Here is a 27,296-nt window from a genome sequence, read left to right as displayed (position 1 = left end):
TAAACTGCGCAGAGGCATACAGTAGGTAAAACATCCAGGGGGTAAAATAAAATAGGGACTTGGCCATAGGGACACACAACCCCATCTCCAATTATTGTGTTAAAGTACAAGCATATCACTTCTAGCTATACCAGATATATATATATATATATATGTGCACACACCTACACATGCAAAGCTATATGAAAAATTGATCAATGCCTCAGCCACAGCCGCCCTCAGCTGCACCGCGGCATATTCCACCCTCTCTTTCTCCATATGCAGCTGTGTGTGTGGGGTGCCCGGCGCCCGCCCCCTCCTTCCAAGTCACTGCCTCTTCCCTGCAGCCTGCGTGCCATGTGGTCACTGAGAGCCGCAGGCTGCATCTTGTCATCTCATTGGTCCACCGCCGGTCCGACAACCCAGCACTGCTCTGTGGTGCCGGTGGGGACTGTTATGGATGTCTTAGACAGTGGCTGCTACAGCGTTGTGGATCGCGGAAACCGATCTCATCTGTGGTGGGTAGCAGGGGGCCCTCTCCAAGAGGGGTGCCCGTGGGTACATGCCCCTAGTGCCCACCCCCCCCTTAATCCGGCCCTGCGTACACGTGCATCGTTCATTGCATCTTCATATCTGATGGGCTGCATGTTAGTTAGGAAGATAACGTGAACGATGTGGTGCTTATTGTGTAGTGTGTATGCTCAACCGGAAGACCACAAGATATATTAGTCCAGTCTTTCCTTTGAAGACATTTCCTGAACAGCCAGTGATCTACAAAATGATTGCGCACAGGAGAAAGGATTAAATGGATACATTGCTCTGACATTATGTATCGTGCCGTCCATTGGAAGATTGCATAGTGTGTATGCTCTATATTGTGTGTTCTGGACGAAGGGAAATTGGAACGACCATCGTGTCTTTTGTACATCATTCTGATGTGTACCCGGCCTAAATGGAGAACAGGTAAGAACAGAGGAGGGAGTACAATGTGTCCATGTAATTGGAGAATTGGACATAACGGTAAGAACAAAAATCCTCCTTTCTCCTTCCTATGGGTGACACTGGGGACATCACAGAGCTGCTCCTTGCTGTGCACAGCCGTTGGGGCGGGCGCCCTGGCTCCCAATGCAAGACGGGACAGGATTAGCAGATTATTATATAGATACTGTAGCTGTATATTGGGATTGGGGAATTTTATAAATTGTAAACTGATTTATATTCTAATCTTTATTAGCCTTGAACAAAGGAATCATTGAGTCGTACCAACTAAAAGAAGGGAACAAGAAACCCATACTTTACTATGTGATATATTTACATTGTATACACATATGACAGTGACACTTTGTGATACTAAAGCAGAATAAGTTGAATCTTCTCAGCTACACATTAAGTAAATTTTCATATTTCTCATCATAGGATCCTCGCCCTTTAATCTGTAGCCTCAACGACTTCTCTCCCAGCATGCCGTGCACCATGACTGTTGTCTCATAGGCTGTGTTTGTCCTATTGCGGCAAAACATCACACAAAGATATACATCTTAGTGAAATATTCTATTTTAAAGGGGGGAGGGGGTGGTTTACAATATGATAGTTTATAAACAAAAAGAGTAAAAAAGAGAATACATTTGTGTCAAAACTCTGACAAAGGTGTTTTTGTAATAGGGTTTGAATTATGTGGAGCAGTGTGAATCCAGCTGCAGCTTTAAAAGAGAAAACCGCAGCACGACACTGCTAATCTCGGCTGCAGATTTAAAGCAGCATTCATTGAGAACCAACCTGGTTTTGCCTTTTAAATTATTGCCACTTTAAATCAGCAACTATGATCTCCTAAATCACGCTGCTTCACAGAATTCAGACCCTATTTCTTAAACGTCATACTGTGGAAATGCAGTTTACAAAAGAATATGTAATGGTTTTATTTACTAGTTTTCAACTTCGTAAGGAAATATCCCAAAAACATTACTGTTAGGTTAATTGGGTTCTGATCAAAAAAATTAAGCACAGTCTGTATGTATGTGCATGTGATAGGGAATATAAGATCCACCGGGTCAGGGACTGATGTGAATTCTGATTATTCGCACACAAAAAAAGATTTATTCATATAAGCTTCCAGAAAATAGGCTACTCAGAGAATAGTAATGAGTTGGAAGTTCTGATGTACACTGCATGTTACACGAGAGGGCTGATGCTATGGATTTGTATCATCCCAAGTAAAAACATTCCTAAAACATAACATTTATTTGCTTTATTTATAAAAGATTATTATGCTTTGATTTTAGACAGCACTTCGTGGGATTGTAGAGCAGTGCGCCCTCTAGTGTTACATGAAGGGTACACAAGTGTTTCCATCAGATTATTCTGTCCCTGAGTCAGATGCATCTGCGGGTGCATTTCCGTATGGCTGTGGCAGCCTGATTACTGGTTTATGTAAATGCGAGAATCCGACTATGTCTACTAAAAATTCGTATGGCTGTATGTGGAAGCTTATACCATCCACTTTTCTGACGTCCAAAGCTGCAGCTGTCATCATTAGCATGTATCTCTACTTAGGGCCTGATTCTGTACCGATCGCAAGTGCAATTACGGGCCCAGACTGCGATTGTTTGCCATCGCACAAGCATATAAGTCACTGCGCGTGCGCTGCAATCGGACTGCGACTATGGACGCACAGATGAATCCATCACAGAGCGAGTGACAGGCTGTAAGCGTTTGGGGGTGGTAACAGGAGTGGTCGGAAAAATGTAGGCGTGCCTGTCCATGTGAATGCCGTTGCATAAATGAACCACTGTGATTGCATATGCAGCTAGAGAGCCCTCTGAGTGCGAGGAGACTTGCAGAGTCTGCGGCAGGTCAGACCTGTTGTAGATGCTGTGTGAGTGGTCGATGTGCTTCAATGCAGGGGTGTATTTATAATGGGTGCAGGGCACACGGGCCTCTGGCACCCTGCACCCATATTACACTTGCCTCTCCGGAGTCCCACTTCGGCGCAGGTGTCTGCGCTGTAATAAAAGACTGGAAAATGGCTGCTGCGGCCATTTTCCCGTCATTTGCACACAGGCACTACAGGGAAAATGGCCGCTGCGGCCATATTCCCGATGCCCTGTGCATGCGCTATATGCTCTAGGCAGAGTCTATTAGTGCGGCGCTGGCCATGCACCACTCAGTGAGCTGCCGGACGGAGAGTGGGGGGCCCGTGATGGAGACTGCACACAGGCCCCCTCCTCTCTAGAAATGCCCCTGCTTCAATGGTACCGATGTTTACACAGAACTGGACGGATGTGAGAAAGCAGTAGTGGGCTTCTTTATGCTGCCTGAGCTTTGGAAAGTATTAGCATATTTTCACTGCTGCGTTCCTTACAAAATCGCAGTTGCAATTGCTATATGTACTGATTCGGGCCTTTATACCAGACCCATGCTGGGTGCAAAAGATCAGGCTGAAACAGATGTCCCATTCCCAGCCGCACACTTCTACTGAGAAGAGTTCCGTGCGACAAATGCCCATTTCACGGAGAGTGTGGTACATTGACAGACAGCTCAATCCATTAGCACTAGCGTTCTCCATCAGTAAGCATAGTACTGATAAAGCGCCGTATATTATTTTCTCTTTCTTTGGAGCATGTGCAGTATGCTGAAATATGCAAGTTGCATTTGTATCTGCGGATACATCTGACTAATGCTAGGTACACACCTGGCCGACTTGTCCCCCGACCCACTGAGCTGCCGACCGAGTGGCTGATTGGTAAGTGTGTATTGGCTTACCAATCTGCCATTCGATATATCTGGCCTAATATCACAACTGGATGGGCAAATTTAGATTTCAGTGTCGGTGGTCCCTGCAGCAAATGTACGGGTGGTAAGCGGGTCTCCCGTACACACTGTTAGATGTACCGATATATCGGCATCGGCTGTGCTGCAGGGCCGACCTGATGTCTGTGAATGACGTAGTTCACGGGTTGGGTACGGGATGCTGGCAGTCAGAATTTTGATAATCCCGACCAGGTTACAGCCAATCTTTTCTTGAAGCCGATGATATTGCCAAATGACTTGTCAAGTGGCCATATTAATACTGCATACTGTAAGAGGGCAGAGATGACACAGGCTGATTCACAATCACTGTTGCTTATTCCTGTTATATATAGATATAGTAAATTTCCCAACTACCGTAGCATTACACAAAGTTTCTATTTTATGGCTACAAACTGACCACTTTTATTATAAGCTGTTTAATTTACAAGGATGTTTTCTTGTCATCGTCAGACAATAATACTAAAAAATGCAACAGCAACATTTTATTAAGAACTGGGATGTTCACCATTGGTAAGGAGTAAATTAATGTAATAACCATCTCCCTAAGGGGATGTAGTCAGAATGCAAATGGTCACAATACCGACAGCGGGTAACAACCGAGAATCACAATCCCTACAGAGTCCAACGGTGAGTATTTGGTAAGGGTTAGGCACTAGGGGAATGATTAGGCTGCAGGAGGGAAGGATTAGGCACTAGGGGAACGGTAGGGTTAGGCTTGGGGTTAGAATACTTAGCAAAATCCATCAGGATGCTGCTGTCAGTATTCTGATCAGGGACGGAACTACCAGCGGTGCACTGGGGCCCACCGCAATATAGGGGTCCACACTGCCCGGCGCCGTTTGTAGTTGTATGGCAGGCTGCAGTTACACGCAGAGAGGACCAGGGCACAGTGCAGTCAGGCTCAGCACTGCAGTGCACTACTGGGTAATACACCCCAGTAGTCTCTGCAGTGGGGTCAGAGGAGCATGTGCTGAGCTCTGATTGGAGGAGCCCATCACATGCTCCTCTGACCTGGAGTTTAGCAGCAGCGCAGCCTCATGAGTGTGACTCATTGTGAGGCTGTGACTGCTGCTCTGCCGGCTGCCTGAGGATGCTGCTGGTGAGTACACTGTGTGGGCACTACAATGTAGCATAATGTGTGGGCTCTATAGGTGGCATAATGTGGAGGCAGTAGCAAAATGTGGGGACTACAGTGTAGAATAATGTGTGGGCACTATTGTGACATAAGTGGGGGGGCACTACAGTGGTATAATGTGTTGGGCACCCACTGCCTCTCCACTCTCCCTGTCACCCACTGCCTGTCACTACTTTTCCCTGTCACTAATGCCTGGCACCTCTTCCTATCACTCTCTCACTGTCACCCACTGCCTGTCACCTCTCCATCACCCTTCTCTCTCACCCACTACTTTTCCCTGTCACCTCTTCCTATCACTCTCTCACTGTCACCCACTGCCTATCCCCTCTCCCTTTCACCCATTGCTTGTCAACTATCCCTGTCACCCTCTCCCCCTCTCTGTCACCCACTGCTTCTCCCTGGCACCTCTCACCCTCTCCCCTGTTACCCACTGCCTCTTCCCTCTGTCACCCACTGCCTATCACCTCTCCCCGTCACCCACTGCTTCTCCCTGTCACTCACTGCATGTCACCTCTCCCTATCACCATCTGCCTGTCACCCACTGCCTCTCCCCTCTCCTTGTCACCCACTGCCTGTTATCTCTCCCTGTCACCCACTGCCAGTTATCTCTGTCACCCACTGCCTCTTCCCTCTCACCCACTGCTTCTCTCTGTCACCCTCTCCAGTGGCAAACGCAGGATTTTGAAAGGGGGGTTTCCAAATAATTGGTTACAGACCCAAAGACAAAAACGTCTAACCAGAATAAGCCTGCAACATACACTTAATTGTGTACTTCAAGTATTTTAATAGGAGGATACTATTTATTAGATTATGCAGAGCTTTCTTCTATTCCCAGGGGTGTGGGGGGATGGGGGGATACTATTTATTAGATTATGCAGAGCTTTCTGCTATTCCCAGGGGTGTGGGGGGATGGGAGGATACTATTTATTAGATTATGCAGAGCTTTCTGCTATTCCCAGGGGTGTGGGGGGATGGGAGGATACTATTTATTAGATTATGCAGAGCTTTCTGCTATTCCCAGGGGTGTGGGGGGATGGGAGGATACTATTTATTAGATTATGCAGAGCTTTCTGCTATTCCCAGGGGTGTGGGGGGATGGGAGGATACTATTTATTAGATTATGCAGAGCTTTCTGCTATTCCCAGGGGTGTGGGGGGATGGGAGGATACTATTTATTAGATTATGCAGAGCTGTCTGCTGCATGTTATTCCAGGGGTGTGGGGGGATGGGAGGATTCCTCCACCCCCGGGAATAACATACAGCAGACAGCTCTGCATAATCTAATAAATATTATCCTCCCCCCTCCATACCCCCACCGCAAATACATGGAGCAGTCAATTGGAATGATATTAATATATATTATCCCCTCCTGGCTGCCCCCCCCCCATACACAGAGCAGTAGAAAATGGCCATCAATCAAAAAATATTACTCCCGCCGCCGCCACTGCCCGCAAGACCCCTGCCCCCCATACACAGAGCAGTAGAAAATGGCCATCATTCAAAAAATATTACTCCCGCCCGCCGCCACTGCCCGCAAGACCCCCGGCGCTCCCCCGACATACAGCAGTACTCACCCGCCGGCGGCCACCTACGTGTTGCGGCTGACAGCTCCGGAACTCCACAGCCGCTGGCAGTGACTGTGTGTCCAGGGCGGCATGAGGTGCTGAGGCATCCGGATCACGGTGCCCGGCGTGGGGACTTACTTGGAGGAGCTTGCGTGCTGCAGCTCACCCTACAGCCAGCCCAGGCAGTGTAAATCTTTTGAAAAAAATAAAATATATATATATATTTTGTTCAGCAGCGGCGCTGCTCGCCGGGTCGGACAGGGGGGGTTTCTAGGTACTCGGAAACCCCCCCTGCGTGCGCGTGTGCTCTCCTTGTCACCTTCTTGCCACTCTTTGTCTACCTCTTGCCTCTCCCTGTCACCCTCTACCTCTCCCTGTCACCCACTGCACTTTGAACTTGGAGTGGGCCCACCACTCGCAAGTTCCGCCACTGATTCTGACCCATCAGCATGGTGACTGTCGGGATCCCATACCCAACCAACCCACCCTAAGATGTATACCTCTTTTCTCCATACTCCTTCATTGGCTCACAGATTTGTTTATTTGGCTGCAGAATTGATGACTCAGGATATGTTCTATGTGTTATTGCACGTTAGCGTTTATAGTTCTGAATGAAAAGTTATTGCACACTTTTTACTAGTTGTGAATGGCAATTTGTATCAGCTGTAATGCATGTACAGTATGTGTAGAAGTATGCTTTGTTTACCAGTATTAATGCTCAGTGGAATTGTCAGGTGGTAAAGCCAGTATAGTATGAGTAGGGATCTTCTTACCTTGCTGTGAAGGTGACCAGTAACGCCTCTTTACTGGTAGATGTGTGACTGACATGGGCATCAAGCATTCCACTGCTGGGGGAGATGGAAAATATATCCTGCCCGCTGTGTCTTTCCTGCTTGTCTAAGAATGAGAACAGGCAGTTATATAGTGCACACACCTGTCAGGAATAATAGTTACCTGTCAGATCCGTGCCGTCATGCCACTGTCAGGGGACAGTCCGAACGTGGTAATGGTAACGGCTAGGCGATGCACCGATGGCCAAACTCATAAGCTGTACTGTAGCTGTATTTATAGTAAGTGGCTTTAGAAAACCACTAAATCTAATATACAAGTTATTCCTGTGTAAAAAGGCATCTAATAACGGTAATATGTGGAAAAGTCTAAGGCGCTTGTTAGTAACTATCAATCCTTTTACATATTACTGTCCTTTATGTGAGAAATGTTTTGGTCACCACCACTTCCCGTTTTCTACAAGACCCAGCAGAGTCCTCCCGGGAAGCAAAAGAGGACATAGACCTGGATACAGCTTGATACATCCTCGGGGTTCGTGATGTACGAGGGTGGTTCAAAAAGTAAGGTAACAAGACCTCTCATGTATGTAATGTTCTCTACTGTATTTCATTTCCCACCAGGCCAGAGCAGCACCACTGCTTCCCCTCACAGCCATTAGAGTGTAGCTCATATCAGTCATACTGTCCCAACAATGCTTGGCACGGCTCACTTGCACCAGGTGTCTTGTGCCGCATTCGTATTGACGCTAGGTGTATGAGGACACATCTATGGAATCGGCCAGACTGAGGGGTATCAGTATTTTAAAAGCTTGTACAGATTTCCTGTATAATTAACTTACTCATTCTTTGTGTATCAAAAGAGATTTAACCTCACATCAAGTGTGTGTCAGTGCTGGTCCCGTACAGTATTTACCCAGCAGTGCCGTCCAGTAACTTTTGGATCCACTCTTGTTCATCAGGAAAACCTCTAGTGTCCTTGTCTGTCCCACAAAGCAGGTGCCGAAGTCGGCAGTGTCACAGGAGAGCTGTAAGGCCGGCACTGTGAGGTACGCAGTCAGGGGGACTTGCTGCAGAGATAACAATGGTGATATGTCACAGGCTGGGCTATATTAGTTAAGTGTACAATACCGCTGTGATGCTGATTCCCTCAGTAAAATACTTACCTGGGTGCTCTTATTACTGTACTCAATAACCAACTGCTGTGTAAACTGCAGCTTCCTCCCTCCATTCTCTGTCTGTAGCAGCTTAACCCCAGGCAGCATCTGATCATCCGGCAGATTCTGATAGGTCAGCAGCTCCAGCGTTGTGCAGAATGACACTGTCACCTGCGCAGTGAGAAGGAGACTGGTTAGTGGGACAATGGTCCGGTGTTTTCTATGTCTTTGTGGCTTTTTTCTAAAGCTGCATACACACACAATAATTTTTTTGTTAAATCGTTCACTTTCTGAGTCAAACGATGAACGATTATCGTTCATGCGCGTTCACATTTGTAGTTTGTAGTTCAGTCAGACTTGTCAACTGAACAATTTTCATTAAGGGAATATGCAAAAATCGTTTGTAGTTCAAAAAAATAGTTTATTACACTTTAAAAAATCTGACAGATAATCGTTCAGAAAATCGTTGGCAACATAATCGTTGTGTGTGTATGCCGCTTTCGATTTAACTGTGCAGACCCATAGGGCCTATTTTCCAAACAGAACATTCGAACCATCTTTAGTAGCGTGTATCTAAAGCTGCATACACACACGATTTTGTTACCAACGATTTTATGAACGATTTTCTGTCAGATTATCTGTCAGACTTTTGAAAGTGTAATGAACGATTTTTTTGAACTACAAACGATTTTTGCATATTCCCATAATGAAAATCGTTCAGTTCATCAGTCTGACTGAACTACAAACGTGAACGCGCATCAACAATAATCGTTCATCGTTTTAACTCAGAAAATGACCGATTTTTTTCAACGATGAACGATAATCAATATCGTTTATCGATAATCGAAAAAAAAATATTGTTGTGTTTGTATGCACCTTTTACAGTTACCTGAATGTGCACATTAATGGTAGTCTGTTCTATTATGAGATGAGTATACTATGTACCAATGCCTGACCCCATCACAGCTGTGTTATTTGCTGAGGTCAGCAGTGTTTAGTGTCACAGCACAGTTAATCTCAATGGCATTGAACTGATAATGTGACAGCAGAGGTTTGACATGTCTGTATGCTTGGAGCACTTATATTTATAATACAAATACACATTCATTAACAATACGGTAAATTTTATTATATAAATGGCAATAAAGTAATTTTTTCCTTAATTCCTTGTAGTGAGCTTAAGCTGAGAGGCACCAGTAACACTATCGGAAGATGAATCTACAAGTATATTGAACAGAGGGCACAGGGTCTCTCCTGCCCTCTCTCCCCGACATCACTTTCCCGTGGTCCTTTGTCTCCATCCCCCGTAGTGGGAGCCATTAGTGGGGGTGGGGTGAGCTTGGGCACAAGTCTGGCTCAGAACGGACTTTGTAGAATTATTATATAGATATAGGGCCATATTCAATTAGGTTGTGAAAAGTCGGAATCGGCGATACATTTTCACCGATGACGTCATTTTTGCATGTTTCAATTATCCCCGTATTCAATTTCAAAGACTTTTCGCCGGTGCGAAAAGTCTTTGAAAAAAAAATGGGGATAAGTTTTCACCATGTTTTACACGGCAAAAAAAAGTGCAGAATTGGGGTTTAGGGGTGCAGGCTTTAAAAAAAAAAAAAAAAAGCCTGCACTGCTGAGAATAGCCCCTAAAAAAATTGGGACACCCCAAAAAAATTATTTTCATTTTGGGGTAAAAAATTAAATAAATATGGGGAACAAGTTTTTAAATAGCCAAATTAATTCAGGGAGGGTTCCCAAGTATGTGGCAGGTGTTTTAAAGAATGCGGGTGGTCGCAGCAGGTGCATTTTTGAAGAATTTTCAAAATGCACTTTAGGGACTTAAAAATATGCTTGCACCCATTTTCATGTACCCCAAATTTGATGGGCATATTTTTTTTTTTTTTGCAAAAAAAAAATAAAAATAAGTGCTATTCTTCATCCCTTCTTCACAGGCGCAAAAAACAGCACCTGCCGCTGCTATTTAAAAACCCGACTTTCCGGGGTTACCCATAGTGATCCCCCATGTCTGGATATCTTTAGGGGAGTCCCAGGGACAATTCCCGAAACTTGCCTTTCCGCCGGCTCTCGTTTTCGCACATTCCTAATTGAATACGGTGATTAAGCGGGCACGCGCCCGATACTTTATCCTAGGAAAACCTCCGATGTGGAGCGAAAAGTCCAGCACTGACTTTTCGCTCCAAATTGAATACTCACCATAGAGTCAGATGCAGGTATTCTGCAACCGCATTTGGTCTGAACGACAGCCAATTGCTCCCCATCAGATGTGTATATGTATCAGCTGTGTAACTAGACACATACACACAATGATTTCCGTACAATAAGGTCTGAATCGAACAATAGAGCCATTCAGATCACATGTTATCATGAATGGCCGGTCTGAGCCTGCCTAAGCCCCAGGTCACAGCTATAAAAGGTTTCTGGTTTGTAATCAGAAGGCACAGGCTCTCCCATACCATTGTATGTTGCTGTGGCTGTAGCACCACCTGGCCTCCATGCTCATCACGGTCACTCTGGGATGTCCTGATGCTTTTATTTGGATCCATGGCCAAAATGGTGAAAGGTTTGGACAACAACAGGCGGAAATATAAAGGGGTCTCTGTGCAGTTCATCAGCTTTAGGTTCCGGGTTGTTTCAAATTTAGTCAAAATCTGAATAGGAAACATTGTGATAGAAGTATTTGTGTTAAATATCCAATGGATCCCTACTCCCTATCGCCTGCAGAGTAAACAAAAAACCAGCACTCACGTTTAGATGAATCCACAGGTTTATTCACAAGGCATGTAAGCAGACATACCACATAGCTATCAGTGACCCAACGATTGTTTCAACTGTACTTCAGTTTTCCTCAGGGGCTAACACATACTGAGCCCTGGAGCCCTTAATATACCCAAAAAGGGCGCCAAAATCAGTAAAGTCCAAATCATGCTGTGTTGCCATGGCCACGCCCCTCAGCGTTGATTGGCTACAAGGCATCAGGTGGGTGGGCGGGCTTTAAAAGTTAAATAATCAGCCTCCGTTTGTTACACATACACATGGCTGTCAGTATGAGTACTGTAGCCTGAGCTGTGGACTGGGCAGAACATGACAACATAGAACAAAACAAACACATACACATATATGACTATGGAACAATTAGTGAATTATCGCTGATATCAGTCACTAGACTGCATCAATTTGGAGAAACCGGCCACATGGTATCACAGCGCTGGCAACTCCATAATTCCATCATATAGCATTGATCTGTAACTGCATATATTATATACATATATATAATTCATCAAGCACTAATGTTTTATGTACACAGAATTATATTAGTATTTGGGAGTATATTAAGTAAATACTATACCTCGTTAAGAATATCAAAATCACACACACTAAACTGTCCAACATATATAATAAAGTAGTAAATGTATCAAATACCTGCATTGTTTTCATTTAGGCAGCACATTTTAAGTACAGAAAGGTTTTCATGCTACATGTATGTGCTTTAAATATGTATATTTATAGCCACAATAACCCTTTCAGAATAGAATAGAAGATAGAGAAAGTTGGGGTATGCAGCTTGTGGTGCTAATATGGGTGTGTTTGTGTTTTTAGGGTCACTTGATAGAACATATATTATATTATGAAGCATCTCTTTGATATCCCAATATAATGTCAATGGCACATTAGCATATGGTATCTTCTCAAGATATTAATCGTCACTATCCTACATGTTCCAGCAATTGGAACCATCAATGTGTATACTGACTGGTGATGTCCTGTTAGGAATGAGGTCACTTGCTACAGAGTAAAACACCAGCCCGTCCTCATCCTCATCTTCGGCCTCTACACTCAGTCTGTGGAGAAAGAAAGGCTTTAGCTACAAGCATGAATGGTTTTCCTTACTGTGCATACAACGTTACGTAGAGTCCAGCGCGTGACTGCGGCAACTTAAGTGGCCTTTTAGTGGTTTTCCTTATTAGTGCAGAGACGACAGACTTGTTCCTGTTAATGCAGCACTTATATATGAATATTCATGAAAGCTTTACAACATTATGTCTTAATATATTATTATTATTATTATTAGTAATAAATATTGTAATAATTTTTAAACCTGATTTTGAGAGAAGGAAGAGCTAACTGACTGACTTTTACGTCATACCCTAATTTCATCATTAATGCTTTTAGGGCCAGATTTTCCTGGACAACCTGAGTCTTGGGACGCGCCATTGGATCAGAGAATTTGGGAGTGGGCTTCTTATTACTTTAGATGTCTCCTGCAGCTTTTGCATATTGTAGCACAGCCGCTGCATACGTAGACTCATCGACTGTGCTACTGCGTCCATCTCTGAAGCTGGCCCGTATTTGTATTAGGGATGTGCAGGCTCGGATTAGTTCTGATTCTCCCGCCAAATTCGGATTTTTCCCGCCAAAATCATGGACTTTTGTCCAGGAATGATGATGTTTGTCCATGAAAGATTACGTTGTGCCTCTTTCTGAGACCCGATTTTGGCGGGAATAATCTGAATTTGCCGGGAAAATCCGAACTAATCCCCAAGCCTGAACATCCTTAATTTGTATTAGACATACTGCTGAGCTGCAGGAAAAATTAATGTAGAACCTATAATCTTAATAAAGATTAGAAGAGCGTGTAATAAGGCACGGGCACAGGAGAGGTGCACCTATTACAATCTCCAGCATATACCTACAAAACGTAGGTACCAGCATTCTATATCTAGGTAATGTCTACGAAAGATGGATCTGCATGGGCTAATCTTACAGCATGGTTCATGCACTCAGCAGGGTCACTGTGCAATTTAGCAATGTTGGAACTACAGCGTGTGACTTTTCAGGTTTTCCTACCATATGTTGGAGAAAACTTACAATACTTTTCTCTACAGAAATGTTGATATATAGGTAACAGTTTCAAGATGTAATTGATGCTAATTTAGGCCTATTCCTGGCTGCCATTTACAGAGCACAAAATGTCCGCGCTGCAGTGCAAAAGCAGCTTTGGGGTCACCATATGCCTTGATCTGCACAAGTCTGCCTAGGTATCTGCCAAGGTACATAGGCTTACAGAGTAATGTGTGCAGAGGAGTAGCAGTAGCTGTGCAGGCAGAGGTGGGGTGTTGGATATAGTGAAGGCATACATAGAAGTCGCACAGAGGCACCTCCTGTTGCCGAGCGGTGCAAAGGGTTCCGTCGTACAGGAGGCTCATTGCTGTGCTGAGGACTGCGCTGCCTTTTGCATACACAAAAATAAATTATCAAATCTTTAATTTTTACTTTTTTAATTGGATCCATTTTGGGCCTCCATATTGCACTGTGTCAGAGAAACGCATTTCCAGGTGCTCTTGGAGAAATGCATTAAAATGTTTTTCACACACAAAATTGCCAATTGGCAAATATGGTCTGATGGGAATCAGTATGATTTACCGCCGGCGGTTCTAATCTCAACAGCGGCAGCCCAACAGAGGAGGAAATCCTGATCGTCCTTAGGGTAAATATAACTCACCTAATCCCCCCCCCCCTAACCCTAACCCTCCTTTAGGGGTGCCTAACCCTAACCTCCCCCCCTTCCCCGCAGCCTAAATCTCCCGGGGTGTGCCTAACCCCCCCTTCCCCTAACCTAACCCTAACCTCCCGAGGGGGTGCCTAACCCTAAGTCCCCCCGGGAGCCCCTAACCTCCCCCTCCCGCAGCTGTCCGCTCCCAGCACCCGGCTTACCTTCGATCAGTAAGCCGGGTGTCGGGCTCCTTGCCGGGATTAAGCAGTCAGGAAGATCGAGGTTTCACAATCACCTCTTGATGTCAGACAGTTTCTGCCTAGCGTGAACACCCTGAACAGTCTTTCATAGCCGCGGCTGTAATAGCTGGCTGATACGGTAATTAGAAGACCTTAGTCTGTCTCCTTACTCTGTCAGTTAGTTCACGTATGTAGCGGTTAGGTTACAGGTAATTAGATTATTTCGGTTAGTGTTCACACGTATAGTAACAATGTCTAATACATGGGACACAATGTAACAGTATATTTTAAACACAGACAAGGGTCATAATTTTAGCAGCAGCCGTGTTTAAGCCGACGGCCGTTTCACCACTGGCTTTCTCAAGGCTCCACATTATAATAAGGAAATATTTAAATACGTGATAGTAAGTATTAGGATATACAACCATTAGTTATTGGATAATTAATACTATAGGTTCTTTAAACACTGGTGCCAGATTGATTTGATGAAAATTGTTTGCACCCATTTACTGTATGCCATAAATGTGGCTGCACCAAGTCTGAAAAGTTTATTGAGAAGTGTTGGTGTAAAGTGGTGGGAGGATAGACTCTGATGTCATGTTTTACACAGTGCACCCTTTATTTAGCCGCCATATTGCACATTTATCTGTACCGTTCGTTTGCAGAGGCGTCTCTTGAGAGCCTGAGGTAAGTGTACACCGCGAAGGGCTCTGGGAGAACCGTCCAGGTGTAAAACCTGATGCGCTTCACAAACTGCAAATCCGGGATTAATTTGTACTCACAGCGCAGACTTCACAAAGGCCTGAAGTTCCATTCTAATCTGCTCCACCCCATATCCATACAGGCGTCTCACCTTCCCAGGTATCAGTTTTGCAGACTAGAAAACAAAGGTGAATGGTTTAGCCATCAGTGTTCTCCCCAGAACGCAGGCCGGCACTATTAGGCAGCCGGGGAAAGTTCACGGACTGGCACTTTGACGCGGCAAGCTGTGCTGCGCTGATGCTTCTATATGAAACGTCAGGGCAACTTTCGGTCACATTACAGTGCCAGACAGCAGGGGACTTTTGCCAGGCAGACCGCTCAATAAATAAAGCGTGGGGAGAACACTGGCAATATAGAATAAACAAATGTAATCATTACTGATAGTTACATAAGGCGGCTGCTGAAATGAAATCAGATTCAGAGAAGAGACATAGTTATTACCTTGTCATCCAGGCTCAGGTATCCCAGAGCATATCCGCTGCACTCCATCTTATTGGTGATGCCAGACAGCATGAGGGGAGTGAATGACACATGTATAGTGCTGCACCTACCAGCAGGAACAATCTGCAATACAATAAGGGGTAAATTTACTAAGAATTGAGTCTGGACAAGTTTGCTTTTTTAAATCAATAAGCTTCGCTGAAACTCGGGTGATTTGAGGCTCCTGAAACTCTCAAATTTACCAAGAAGTGAGTTTAGCTGAGAGTGAGATGTCCGATCGTGAAGCAGAACGAGATATCTCCGCCGAGTAGCACGTTTTGCAGGAGATTACTCACCAGAGATTACAGTGTCTTCCCTCTGCAAAACTCTCCCGAGCTAGCAGCCTGCACATATCACTGAGATATGTGTAAGCTGCTTGTTTTGTAGCTGTAAAAACACGGGTTCAATATATGTAAAAAAATGACGTAGGGTCCCCCGCCGAAAGCTTAACCAGCCCTGGACTTGCCAGCCAGTCCTGGTTTCTAAAATTACGGGGAACAAAACGAGTAGGGTTCCACTGTAATTTAGAAACCAACACCAGGCTGCAGGGCCAGTCCTGGTTTTAATTATAGGGGGGATAAAATTGCGTAGGGGTCCCCGTATAATTAAAACCAGCACTGGACCCAAAACGGCCGAGCTGTAATGCCACAGGCCGGAGACCCTTTTACCGGGGCTCCAGGGCCAATGCATTCTCAGCCTAAGCCGGGATCTCAGGGGAAGTGGGGAACCCCCAATAAGCCCCCCCACCCGAAACCCCATGCTTGATCTGAAGCCGGTGCTGTGGGTACGGGGGTAATAAAGTGAAGAATAATATGAGATATGGTAAGAACTTACCCTTGTTATCTCTATTTCTACGAAGTCCATAGGGTTCCACAGGATACCTTGGGGGGTATAGGCGATGGCGGCAGACATCCAGGCACCACAGAGTTAAATTTTCAGCCTCCCAGGATGCACTGGGGTCCCTCTCCTATACCTCGCCCCCGAGCCTCAGGCCACTCAGTTTCGTAACAAGCCATAGGTCGGAGCAGGAGCAAAAAAGAGAGAGAAGACAGTCTGGAACACACAAGAATCACATTCTCACCAGAAGGAGATGGAGAAACCGGTGACCAGATCAGAGCCCATCTGCAGTACAGGTGCGACAGGGCGGGAGTCCTGTGGAACCCTATGGACTTCGTAGAAATAGAGATAACAAGGGTAAGTTCTTACCATATCTCATATTTTCTACTGCAGGGTCCATAGGGTATCCACAGGATACCTTGGGGATGTCCCAAAGCAGTATCCATTAAGGGTGGGGATGCTCCTGTGCTGTAAGGAGAATCCACCGCCCGAAGGAAGCATCCTGAGAGGCGAAGGTATCAAAAACATAATACCTTACAAAAATATGGACAGATGAAGACGTTGAGCTGACCACGAAGGACCCACAGACCTAGTGGAAGAGCTTTAATAGAGGATGGAACAGGAAGACCTGTGAATCCATCCTGCCAAAGTTAGCGCTATGGCAGGCCAACCCTTTTTATGGAAACCAGAAAGGACAAAACCGAGAGTCTGATTTCCTAAATGGACTGGTACGGTCAACTTAAATTCTTAGAGCCCGTACCACATCCAAAGAGGCCTCACCAGCAGAAAGGACTGGGGAAGTAAAGGCAGGTACTATAATTTCCTCATTGATGTGGAAACTAGACACCACCGTAGGTAAAAAAACCAGGGGAAGTGTGAAGCACTGCCCAGTTCCTAGGAAAGATGAGAAAAAAGGGAAGTCTATATGACACAGCCCCCCATTCTGAGATCCTACTGGCCAAATCAATGGCCAGAAGGAATACATTCCTAGCTGTAAGCCATTTGAAATCCACTGAGCCCAGTGGATCAAATGGCGGCCCTCAGAAAACCCTAAAGACCACAGCCGAATACCAAGGAGCCACAGGTGGAACAAAGGGATGCTGAATAAAATGTACACCCTGCACAAAGGTGCGGACATCAGGAAGAGTAGAAATCCTACGATGAAACCAACAGGGCAGAAACCTGCACCTTCAGGTAAGCAAGGCGAAGACCGGTATCTAAGCCCACCTGTAGGAAAGCCAACACTCCGGATATCCGGAATACCCGAGCATAGCCTGTAGGGCAACACAACTGAAAGAAAGTATGCCATACCTGATGGTAAATTCTTGCAGATAAAATCTTCCGAGCTCTTAGCATGGACATAGGCCCTGTTAACTATAGAGCTGGAAAAACTCCTAGACCTTAAGAGGGCAGTCTCCACCGCCACACCGTCAAGGACAGACAACCCAGGTCTGGGTATCAGCCAGGATCCTGAGACAACAGGTCCGGTCGTAGAGGTAACAGCTTTGGAGTGTTAACTGAAACACTCCAAAGATCTGAGTAATAGTGCCGTCTGGTCCACGCACGAGCTATCAGCATGAGCGCGGCTCCTTCTTGCTATTATTGGAGGAAGAAGGGATAACGGAGGGACGAGGTACACAACTTGGAAGGTCCACTGGACCAACATACGTCTACCATAAGAGTCTCATCTCTGAAAGGCTCCACTTGTTCACCAGAAGATTGAACACCTCCTGATGAAGAGGACATTTCCCTGAATGCACGTCCTGACGGCTGGGAAAGCCTACTTTCCCTCTGAGGATTCCTGAATGAACACTGCTGATGACGGCAGGGATATAGCCTTCCACCCAAGCCAGAATTCGGGACACCACTGTCAGTGTCGCCGGACTTCGGGAAACTCCTAGGTGGTGTATATAAGCCATCATGATAGCATTGTCAGACTGTACCTGCACGGTATTTCTGTGGAGGACCTGTCCTGTATGCTGGAGAACCTTGAATACTACTCTGAGTTCTCAGATGTTTATGGGAAGCGCAAAAACTACTGGAGTCCACCTGCCCTGGAACAAGTGTGGACCCGTCACTGCTTCCCAGCCACGGATACTGGCGTCCGTCATCAGAAGGACCCTGTCCGCAATCCCAAAGGGGGTGCCCCTTGTTTAGGTGAGTTTTCCGCAGCCACCAGGCCAGAGCGAGACAAACCTCCGGGGAAAGCACTATTGACTTTATCCTATGGGGCAACCCATCCCATCTGGAGAGGATCAATTTTTCTAGAGGTTCAGAGTGACACTGGGTACTCTCCACCATGTCGAACAGCGACACCCTGGAACCCAGGAACCACATTGCCAAGTGAATAGACACTCGGCGACTCTGCAGGCAACTGCTTACCTTTGCCTGTAATGCAGAGATCTTTTCCTCAATCACAAAGATCCTCAGATGTTGGGATATGGAGCATCCTCTGTGAAGAATCAGAGAGGACCATTTCCAGTGTATCAGTTAGCCCTAACGTAGCAACACAGATATTGTCCATTGCAGATGGCACTGAAGTATCTCTGGAGACTCTGGTAACACCAGGAGGTCGCCCGGATTGGGTAACAAGCGGACCCCCTGCATCCGCAGGTGGGCTGCCACAACTGCCATGACCCTGGTAAAACTGGAAATGCTTATCGACCACTGCAAACCTGAGGAAAAACACTGGTGGTCTAAGAAAATAGGGACATTCAGGTAGTCACCCTGAATATATCCAACGACACCACAAAATTCCCCGGCTCCACTGAATGATGGAATGCAGGGTCCCCCTCCTGAACCGAGGAACCCTTAAGAATTTGTTGAAGGATTCGAGGTTGAGGATGTCCAGGTAAGACCCATTGGGTTTCTGTACCAAAGAGGATGGAGTAATGCCTCGTTCCCCTGTGGGGCAACGGAATAGGTACTATAACTCCTGCCTGGAGAATAGAGTGTAACACCCTCAAAAAATTACAGGGCCTTGTCTTGAATTGACAGAAGACCTGTAACGAAAAAACTGTCTGGGAGGCGGTTACCGGGAGGAGAGGACATACCTTCAAGAAAATACTTCTCTTACCCCAGTGGCCGTGGAGGTCAGACACCAGCACTGGGCGAACTGGAGAAGCCGGCCTCCAACTCTGGGGTCCCCCGAGAGGAGGCCCGTCCCGTGAGGCTGAAGGCTTATAGTCCAACTTGGGAGTAGGACGTCGTTTACTCCAAGCCTGTTCTTATGGTTGAGCAGATTTCCTGGCTACTGACTGTCTTGGAAAGCTATATTTTAGACTTACCCTGGCCTCACAGGGCCGAAAAGACGAAAGTCCCAGACCCCGATGGGACTGTAGCCGATGGCAGACACGCAGACGTAGCTGCTGCCTAAGGGGCAACAAGTGTGTCCAGATGAGGACCAAACAGGACATATCCCGTAAAAGGCAAAGCAGTCCAAATGGAATCTGCGTCCGCTTTCCAAGAGCGCAACCACAGGGAGCGGCGAGCCCTACTGCTGCCGAGCCGCTACTGCTGCTGAGGAGATTCTGGAAAGGAGTAGGCTATATGTAAGACTGTCTCATTATGAACGTGGCTAAGTCTCCGAGAATTTGCCACTATCCACCTGCTCTGCTGGAGAGTCAGTGTGCAGAGATCCAGTTACCCCTCCATGGCTCTGGCCCCCCAGCACACGGCCATAGCCGGCCTGGAAGCCCCTCCAGCAAGGGAATAATTTGGATTTTAGATATATTTGCACCTTGCAATGTGTAACCTCCTGCAAGGAGGACCTGGAGGGCATGGGCAACGTAACACTCCTCACTAGGCGTGTAACATGAGAATCTACCCGTAAAGGTAACTCCCATTCGGAAAAATAATTATCCGCAAAGGGGTATGCAAAAGGTCAACCGTTTTTGAGGCTGGAACCGCTTACCCGGATTTTCCACGCCTCCTCTAAATGATCCACCTGACCAGATAGAGGAATTACAGTGGCAACACCCTTATCCTTAAAGAAGGCATAATTGGATTTAGCCACGGGGGATATGTAATAACCAAAGCCGCACGGACTGCCCGTATAAGGCCAGGTATATAGACTTTAGACCCAGACTACGCCTCCTTTGCACTAAGGGGCTCGTGTCTGAAAAAGTCAATAATGTCACCGTCATCAGACGTCATGTCCTTACCCGTCTGAGACCCGAAAGGCCATTTAGAAGGCCGAAATGGTGACTCCCCCTGTAAAACGTCCATCAGGTGCTATACCATTTGGACAATAAATTCACACACACAGGCTCCTGCGAGTCCTGGGGGGGCGAAAAACAGGATACACTGGGGTACCATCAACTGTCCAGGGACCCCTGCATGTGATGAGACCACCACTCGCTGCGATAACCCCTATGGGGAAACGCAGGGGGCGTTGCCCACAAGGGCTGTAAGCATCTTAGCCAGCCAAGGGCGGTCCCTTTTTTGTGCAGGTACAGTGACAGAAATGGGGCGTGATATATAATACAACATGCCCTCCATAAACCCTCAGTGTCTACATATCCCTCCGCTAACTGCACATGATATCAGTAGATTATAGCTGGAAGAGGATATCCTCGTTCACTTTCAGACATGAGGAGTGTGAACAGAGCGTATGTGACCTCCCACACAGAAAAACCACGTTTACTGTGAGGTAATAAACACCCTGCAACACTGCACCGGAAGGGCTGTAGCAGAAGAACAGGGATAGGAAAAAGGCTGACAGTCAGAAATGAAAGTACAGGCAAACAGCGCTAGCATTTAAGTCACATACAATGCACAGATAACATCCTGCATTACAAGCACTGCGATCAACTACACAGACCAGAGCCTGGTAGGAAACAGTGCTGCATACACTGACCTTAATTGACGGAGAGGTATGCGGGGGACCCGGACCGCAATGGCACCTGTAACAGCTTCCAGCAGCGTTTGTCATTCCCAGCACATGTAGTGAGAAAATGGCCACCGAGGAGCAGAGAGGAGGCGGGCCCGGGGGAGGAGCGCTGACACAGCCCGCTCAGACCGCTGTGGAATGGCACTGTGCAGCGGGGGAGACGCCGGCTGTGAAACAGGGAAAGCGTTCTCCCCTGGCCTGCTATTAACCCCTGGGACGCCGCGCTGTACCGCACATGCAGCGGCCCGCTGTCCCTGGTGGTCTAGTGGAAGGCGCAGGATCAGTACCTGGCCCCACGCGCAGCCGGTCCCCAGGGAGCCCCCTACCTGAGGACCAAAAAGGACTGTGTTACGGCGGGTGCCCACCGCGGGACCCCGCCGCTTACCTTGTCCCCCGTGCATCCGGCCACAGTCCTGGTAGCCGGGATCACCGCTAGCTGTGACCCCAGCTACCAACCAGCATCCCCGGATCGGTACCGGCGTTCTGGTACCGGCGGGGTGTAGGAGTGACAGCATGGACGTCAATACTGACTGTCCTATGCTGGAGCACTATAGTTGTGCAGCCACAGCTGCGAAGAAATCTTCAGGGGCCTTGAAAAGACCCCCCTCTGTACGGTGCGACTGGTCCGGCCAGGCACCGACGAAAACTGGGTGGCCTCAGGCTCGGGGGCGGGGTATAGGAGAGGGACCCCAGTGCATCCTGGGAGGCTGAAAATGTAACTCTGTGGTGCCTGGATGTCTGCCGCCATCGCCTATACCCCCCAAGGTATTCTGTGGATACCCTATGGAGTAGAAAGAATGAAACTATTGTATTTTACAGTGGGACTGCAGGTGCCAGCATGCCTGCCCTTTGGCACTTGTGGAACTACAAGTGCCAGCAGGCAGCCGGCACCCGTACCCCCACTGTAAAATAAATAGTTAAATAAAGACACCACACACACACCGTGCCTAGTAAAACTTTGCATTATCAGCCTACATGGGAACTGTCAGGAGCAGGAGCCAATCATCTGTCGTTCAAACAGCAGCCGCTGATTGGCTAGCAGCTCTTGACTGTTCTCCCTGTTCAGTCGGGAGCCGGTTAGCGCTGTCTATGGTCTCACACATACAGCGCTAACGTAAGTGTACAGAGCGGGTGACGGTGACTTCCCTGGATGCTACGGAGACCAGCGCCAGGATGAAGGGGAGTATAAAATCTTTTTTGCAGGGCCAGTCATTATGGATTCTGCATTGGAGAAGAGGACAGGGCTGGTTCAGGTAAGTATGTGTGAGTGGGTAGGGGTATGAAATAAAGTTTTACTAGGCACGGTGTGTGTGTGGTGTCTTTATTTAACTATTGTACAGTGGGCATATGGGTGCCGGCCGCCAGCTGGCACTTGTAATTCCACAAGTGCAAATGGCAGGCATGCTGGCACCTAGTCCCACTGTAAAAGACAATAGTTTAATTCTATTCTTCACCTTATTACCCCAGTACCCACAGCCCAGGGGTGCGGGGAAGAGCCCCGGGCTTCAGACCAAGCCTGGGGTTTCGTGGGGGGCCTTCTTGGGGGCGTCCCACTTCCCCTGATGTCCCCGGCTTGGCCTGAGCGGCTTAGGCTGAGAATGCTTTGGCCCTGTAGCCTCAGTAATAGGGTCTCTGGGCTGTGGCATTGCAGCCCGGCCATTTTGGGTCCGGTACCTGTTTTAATTATAGGGGGACCCCTACGCAATATTTTTCCCCTATAATTAAAACCATGACTGGCCCTGCAGCCTGGTGCTGGTACCTAAATTACAGTGGGATCCTACTTGTTTTGTTCCCCGTAATTTTAGGTACCAGGACAGGCTGACAATTCCGGGGCTGGTTAGGCTTTTTGGGGGGGGACCCCACGTAATTTTTTAAATAAAAATTAACCCTTTTTTTTCTATTTACAGCCAGAAACATACATGGATCACAGTGACCTGTGTTTCTGCCAATCACAGGCAGGAAAGTTTTTTTCCCTGAGTTTTTACAGGAGAGTTGTACCTTCTCATGAGAGTTTAGAAGCTCTCTGCTTGGTAAATTCACGAATCCTATCTTTACTAGTGAAAAGGTTCTCGAGTTTAGCTGATGGTGAATTGAAGAGAGTTTGCTAACTCTCCAGTATTTTCCCGTAGCAAAAGAGATCTCTCAGCCAAGTTTGACATTAATAAATTTGCGAGTGGAAAAATATGCCCAAACTCTCCAGAGATAGCAAACTGTCCCAGACTCGATTCTTAGTAAATTTACCCCTAAGTCTCATTTAAAACAAAAAAAGCTCCATTTACAAGACAAACAGAAACCTCGTATTCATTGATACAGGGGTATTTATGAATACAGGTGACCAGGTAACTTAAAAAAGCTGTAACACAGAGCAGCCAACTGCACCAGTTTTCAGAAATGATGGTGACTATATTAGCATTAATATTTCCATGGCAATTAGAAATAATTTCAGCAAATATTTACCCAGACGCCATGATCTCAGCTACTTGATAAGTAGGCCCATTTATTAATGATCACATTTGCCATGCGATCTGAGCATGACATTACCGCCCATGGTCGCATTGCAAAATGCAATCATAGTGCCGGAATGTATCATCCAGCACCCACAGAGGCAGGGGCTCCAAAACGAGCAAGTCCCTGCGATGTGCCCAGGAGGGCCGCCGGGGCTACTGCGCATGCGAAGTCCCGCTGACCAGAGCCATAACTAGACTTTTTGGTGCACTGTGCCCAAAAGAGCCATGGCCTCATGGGGAAGGGCCAGGGAAGAGATAGGGGAGGCCAGGAGATGCTAAAATAAGAGGATGCTACAAGTGAAAATGATAATTAGAAAATTGAAGGGCCCGAACAGCGCCCCCCTGTCCTGCGGTGCCCTGTGTGGTGGCACAGGTGCCCTGTGTGGTGGCACAGGTCGCACCACCCTAGTTATGGCGTTGCCGCTCACTGTACTTGCGCGGCCGCCGCCATTGCAAGGGAGGGTCCCGGGGGAACCCTTTGTCGACTAATTAACCAAAGTGTATCCCATAGGCCACAGCACAACGGCTGCGAGGGCTAATCTCCGGAATGCATGTCATTCTTGTGTAGGGACTCACCGTCTGTCTGGGAGTGATGCAGTATGGGTAATCAGAGGCCACTCCCTCGTGAGGTCTCAGAATAACAGAGATTATTTTCTTTTCTGGTGTTAATGCTCTTTCTTTATCATTAGTGTTCTCATTCACTTCTTCGTCTGCCTGTTCCGTCTGTTCTTCACCCTCTAAGTGCTGAAGGACAAAGATTTATACTACAATAAATCATATTACATTTTATAATGATCATTGATAGAATAATGCAGAGCAAAATTAAATAGAATATAAATAAATAAATGTATGAGCAAAAATATAAAATCTTCACATAACAGTCTATTATCACTTCTTCCATTTATCTCCTAAAATACTGCTCATTGGACACATTCATATAAAAAATAAGAATACTGCTTTGGGAATACAGGAGGTAGATAACGTGTGCATCATCTGTCTTCCCACTTCCAGGCTTTTTACAGTCAAAGTGACTAATCATTTACATTCAGGTTTGACACTTACATCGGTGCTTCTGCGAGAAGCTGATGACATAGTCCATGGCGTACTGGGGATTTTATCCCAGTTCAGAGGAGAGCCTTCACTTTCTGCAGAATCCAAATTGGAATCAACAATTTCATTTCCATCTATGTCCTTCAAGGGGAAAGGATCTCCATAAAGCAGCAGGAGGTCTACAAGCTTGGAACTATCATGTTCTCGGTTATAGGTCTCCCAGTCTATGCGAATGTCTGAAAGCGAGCGAGTACAGGAGTGAGTACAGTAGCAGAAATTTACATCGGTACAATATATACGTAAGAGGGCAGATGTTGCAGTAACTGAGATGAACCAATCAGATTGATTTCATTCCGCTGATTAATGATTGTTACCGCATTAACCCTCTCCAATCTGGCTTTCAGTCTCTTCATTCCACCGCAATAGTGCTCACCAAGGTCACTGATGAATCTAAAGGCAACTTCTCTATTCACACACACACTTCGACCTTACAGCAGCATTGGACACCATTCACCACCCCTTCCTGCTTTTACCTCCATTACTACCTCTATGCTGATGATAAATGTATCTCTCTTTCTAAACTCGCCCCCCCCCCCCTATACTCTCCCATGTTACTTCCTGGATGTCACAAAGTTTTCTAAAATTCAACATCTCCAAAACTGAAGTCATCCTCTTTCCCCCCAGCCAAGGTCCCCCCCCCCTCTCCCTTTCTAGTGATAAGCTCTCATTCACCATTGCACCCCACATACATTGTCTGAGTGTCATCTTTAAGTCTGTTCTTTCCTTCTCCACCACATCCAGTCCCTATCCTAATGCTGCCATTTCCTATGCTGTAATATCTCTAAGGGTTTAAGGGCTTCCAGGGCGAGAAAGAGCTGCATCTTATTCATGCTCTCATCCTCTCTTGCCTTGACTACTGTAATCTACTCATATCTAGCCTTCCCATTCCCTGCCTCATCTCTCTCCAATGTATCCTGAACTCTGCAGCCCAAAATCATTTTCCTGCCTCATTGCTCTATCTCTGCTGCCCCCTGTGTTAGTCTTTCACTGGCACCCTGTCCCACTCACAATTAAACTCAATTAAAAGTTTAATCCAACAAAGCCCTCAACCACTCTGCTCCTTATTTACAGCCTCATTTCCATGCACACTCCCTCCCACCCACTTCACTCTTCCAATGATCACCTCCTCTCCTCCTCCTACCATTACCGCCAGGACATATGCTGTGTTGCTCCCTACCTCTGGAACACCCTCCCAATCAGACTGGCCTCCAGCCTCCAAACGTGTCCTTAAAATGAATGTGTTAATTGTAGAATACTACCCCTCTTCCTATTCCCCAGCCTCTGCATTCCTCAGCTCTGTATCCCTCATCCGCTTGTGTCCGCCCTTAGTCCCTATACATTGTAAGGTCTCACGAGCAATGCCATCTCCCCTCTGTATTCCCTACATAATTATATCATCGGAGCAATGCAATTTTGTAATTATATTGATATAAGTAATGTTCTTGTCTGTACTATGTTGTACCTGTACATTTACCGGCTTGTACAGCACTGCAGAGCCTGTGTGGAGCCATATAAATAATACATATAATAATAATAAAACTACATGCATTATACCACTCTGCTCAATGTCCTCTTTTTGTTTTTAAATTAGTAAATAGTCCCTATTGTTCTTTATATATACTGTAAGATAGATGAACACACACACTTACCACAGGGACTTGTGTTATTAATGCACAAGCAGCGAGAAATCGTATCTCCACCTGACACGTGAGTTCCAAACCTTAGAGGAAGAAACAGACCATAACGTTTTTATCATCAGTGCTGTAATGAGGGTGCACAACCCATGCCAGGACCCAGGGCTGAGGAATGGAATGGTCACTGCCAGGGCCGCCTTCAGGGGGGGACTGCCGGAACTGGAGTCCCAGGCTCGGACCCTGGCTGAACAGGGGGGGGGGGCGCACTGAAACCCACCTGCTCCTACCGCCACTGTACAGCTTGCAGCCCGCACTACCCCTTTGACCAGAAGAAAGGGGGCCCAACCGCTGCTACCGCCCGCCACCTTCCCGGTCCCCATCAAGTAAATGGAGGAGACAGCCAGGGTCCACTCGGGCCGCTCCTCCAGTCCAGCCCACAGGACAACCGCCAGCCCCATATTCAATAAAGATTATTGTGGGATCGGCGTGGGTGACGTCATGACGCACGGCTGGAGGGAGAGTTTGGAAGACCAGCCGAGTGTGAGTAGCAGCGTCAGCTGGGGAAGAAGCAGAGAATATGCCAGAGGGAAGAACTGGGAACAAGGTAAGTGGCAAAAGCAGCATGGTAGGGGGAAAAAAAGAGCTGGGCAACTCGCCGAGTACTGTATTTAATAAACGAGGGGGGAGGGGGTTGGAGTGAGTAAAGTACTGAAAAAGAGCTGGGGAGACCGGGAAGAGCATTGGATTTAATAACTGTTGGGGAGGGGAATAAAGGAGCTTGGCAGATGGTAGAGCACTGGATTTAATAATCTAATAACCTGTCCTGCCTATTTTGGCAATCCCAGGTCCCACAATTTCTGATGGCAGCCCTGGTCACTGCCCCAACAAAACCCACTTAC

At 46.7% G+C, this 27,296-nt stretch overlaps 1 protein-coding gene across 1 annotated transcript in view; it reads right to left on the bottom strand.

The window, feature by feature from the left end:
* Positions 1–1,295: 1,295 nt before the first annotated feature.
* DLEC1 (DLEC1 cilia and flagella associated protein) overlaps positions 1,296–27,296 on the bottom strand; it is a 145,030-nt gene continuing 119,029 nt past the window's right edge. Inside the window, exons 29-39 of the mRNA XM_088446403.1 lie at positions 26,413–26,483; positions 24,716–24,939; positions 24,230–24,397; positions 15,380–15,502; positions 14,959–15,053; positions 12,198–12,285; positions 10,900–11,094; positions 8,438–8,599; positions 8,188–8,341; positions 7,260–7,383; positions 1,296–1,482 (exon numbers count right to left, since the gene is read on the bottom strand). Of these exons, the coding sequence (XP_088302529.1) occupies positions 1,359–1,482; positions 7,260–7,383; positions 8,188–8,341; positions 8,438–8,599; positions 10,900–11,094; positions 12,198–12,285; positions 14,959–15,053; positions 15,380–15,502; positions 24,230–24,397; positions 24,716–24,939; positions 26,413–26,483 (1,528 nt within the window). The 3' untranslated portion in view covers positions 1,296–1,358. The remainder of the gene's footprint in view (positions 1,483–7,259; positions 7,384–8,187; positions 8,342–8,437; positions 8,600–10,899; positions 11,095–12,197; positions 12,286–14,958; positions 15,054–15,379; positions 15,503–24,229; positions 24,398–24,715; positions 24,940–26,412; positions 26,484–27,296) is intronic.

Source organism: Taudactylus pleione, unplaced genomic scaffold, assembly GCF_031769625.1.
Source record: "Taudactylus pleione unplaced genomic scaffold, aTauple2 ptg000398l, whole genome shotgun sequence".
Classification (NCBI taxonomy): Eukaryota; Metazoa; Chordata; class Amphibia; order Anura; family Myobatrachidae; genus Taudactylus; species Taudactylus pleione.
The sequence above is the reverse complement of the archived record's forward strand: the minus strand, read 5'-3'. Positions and strand labels throughout refer to the sequence as shown.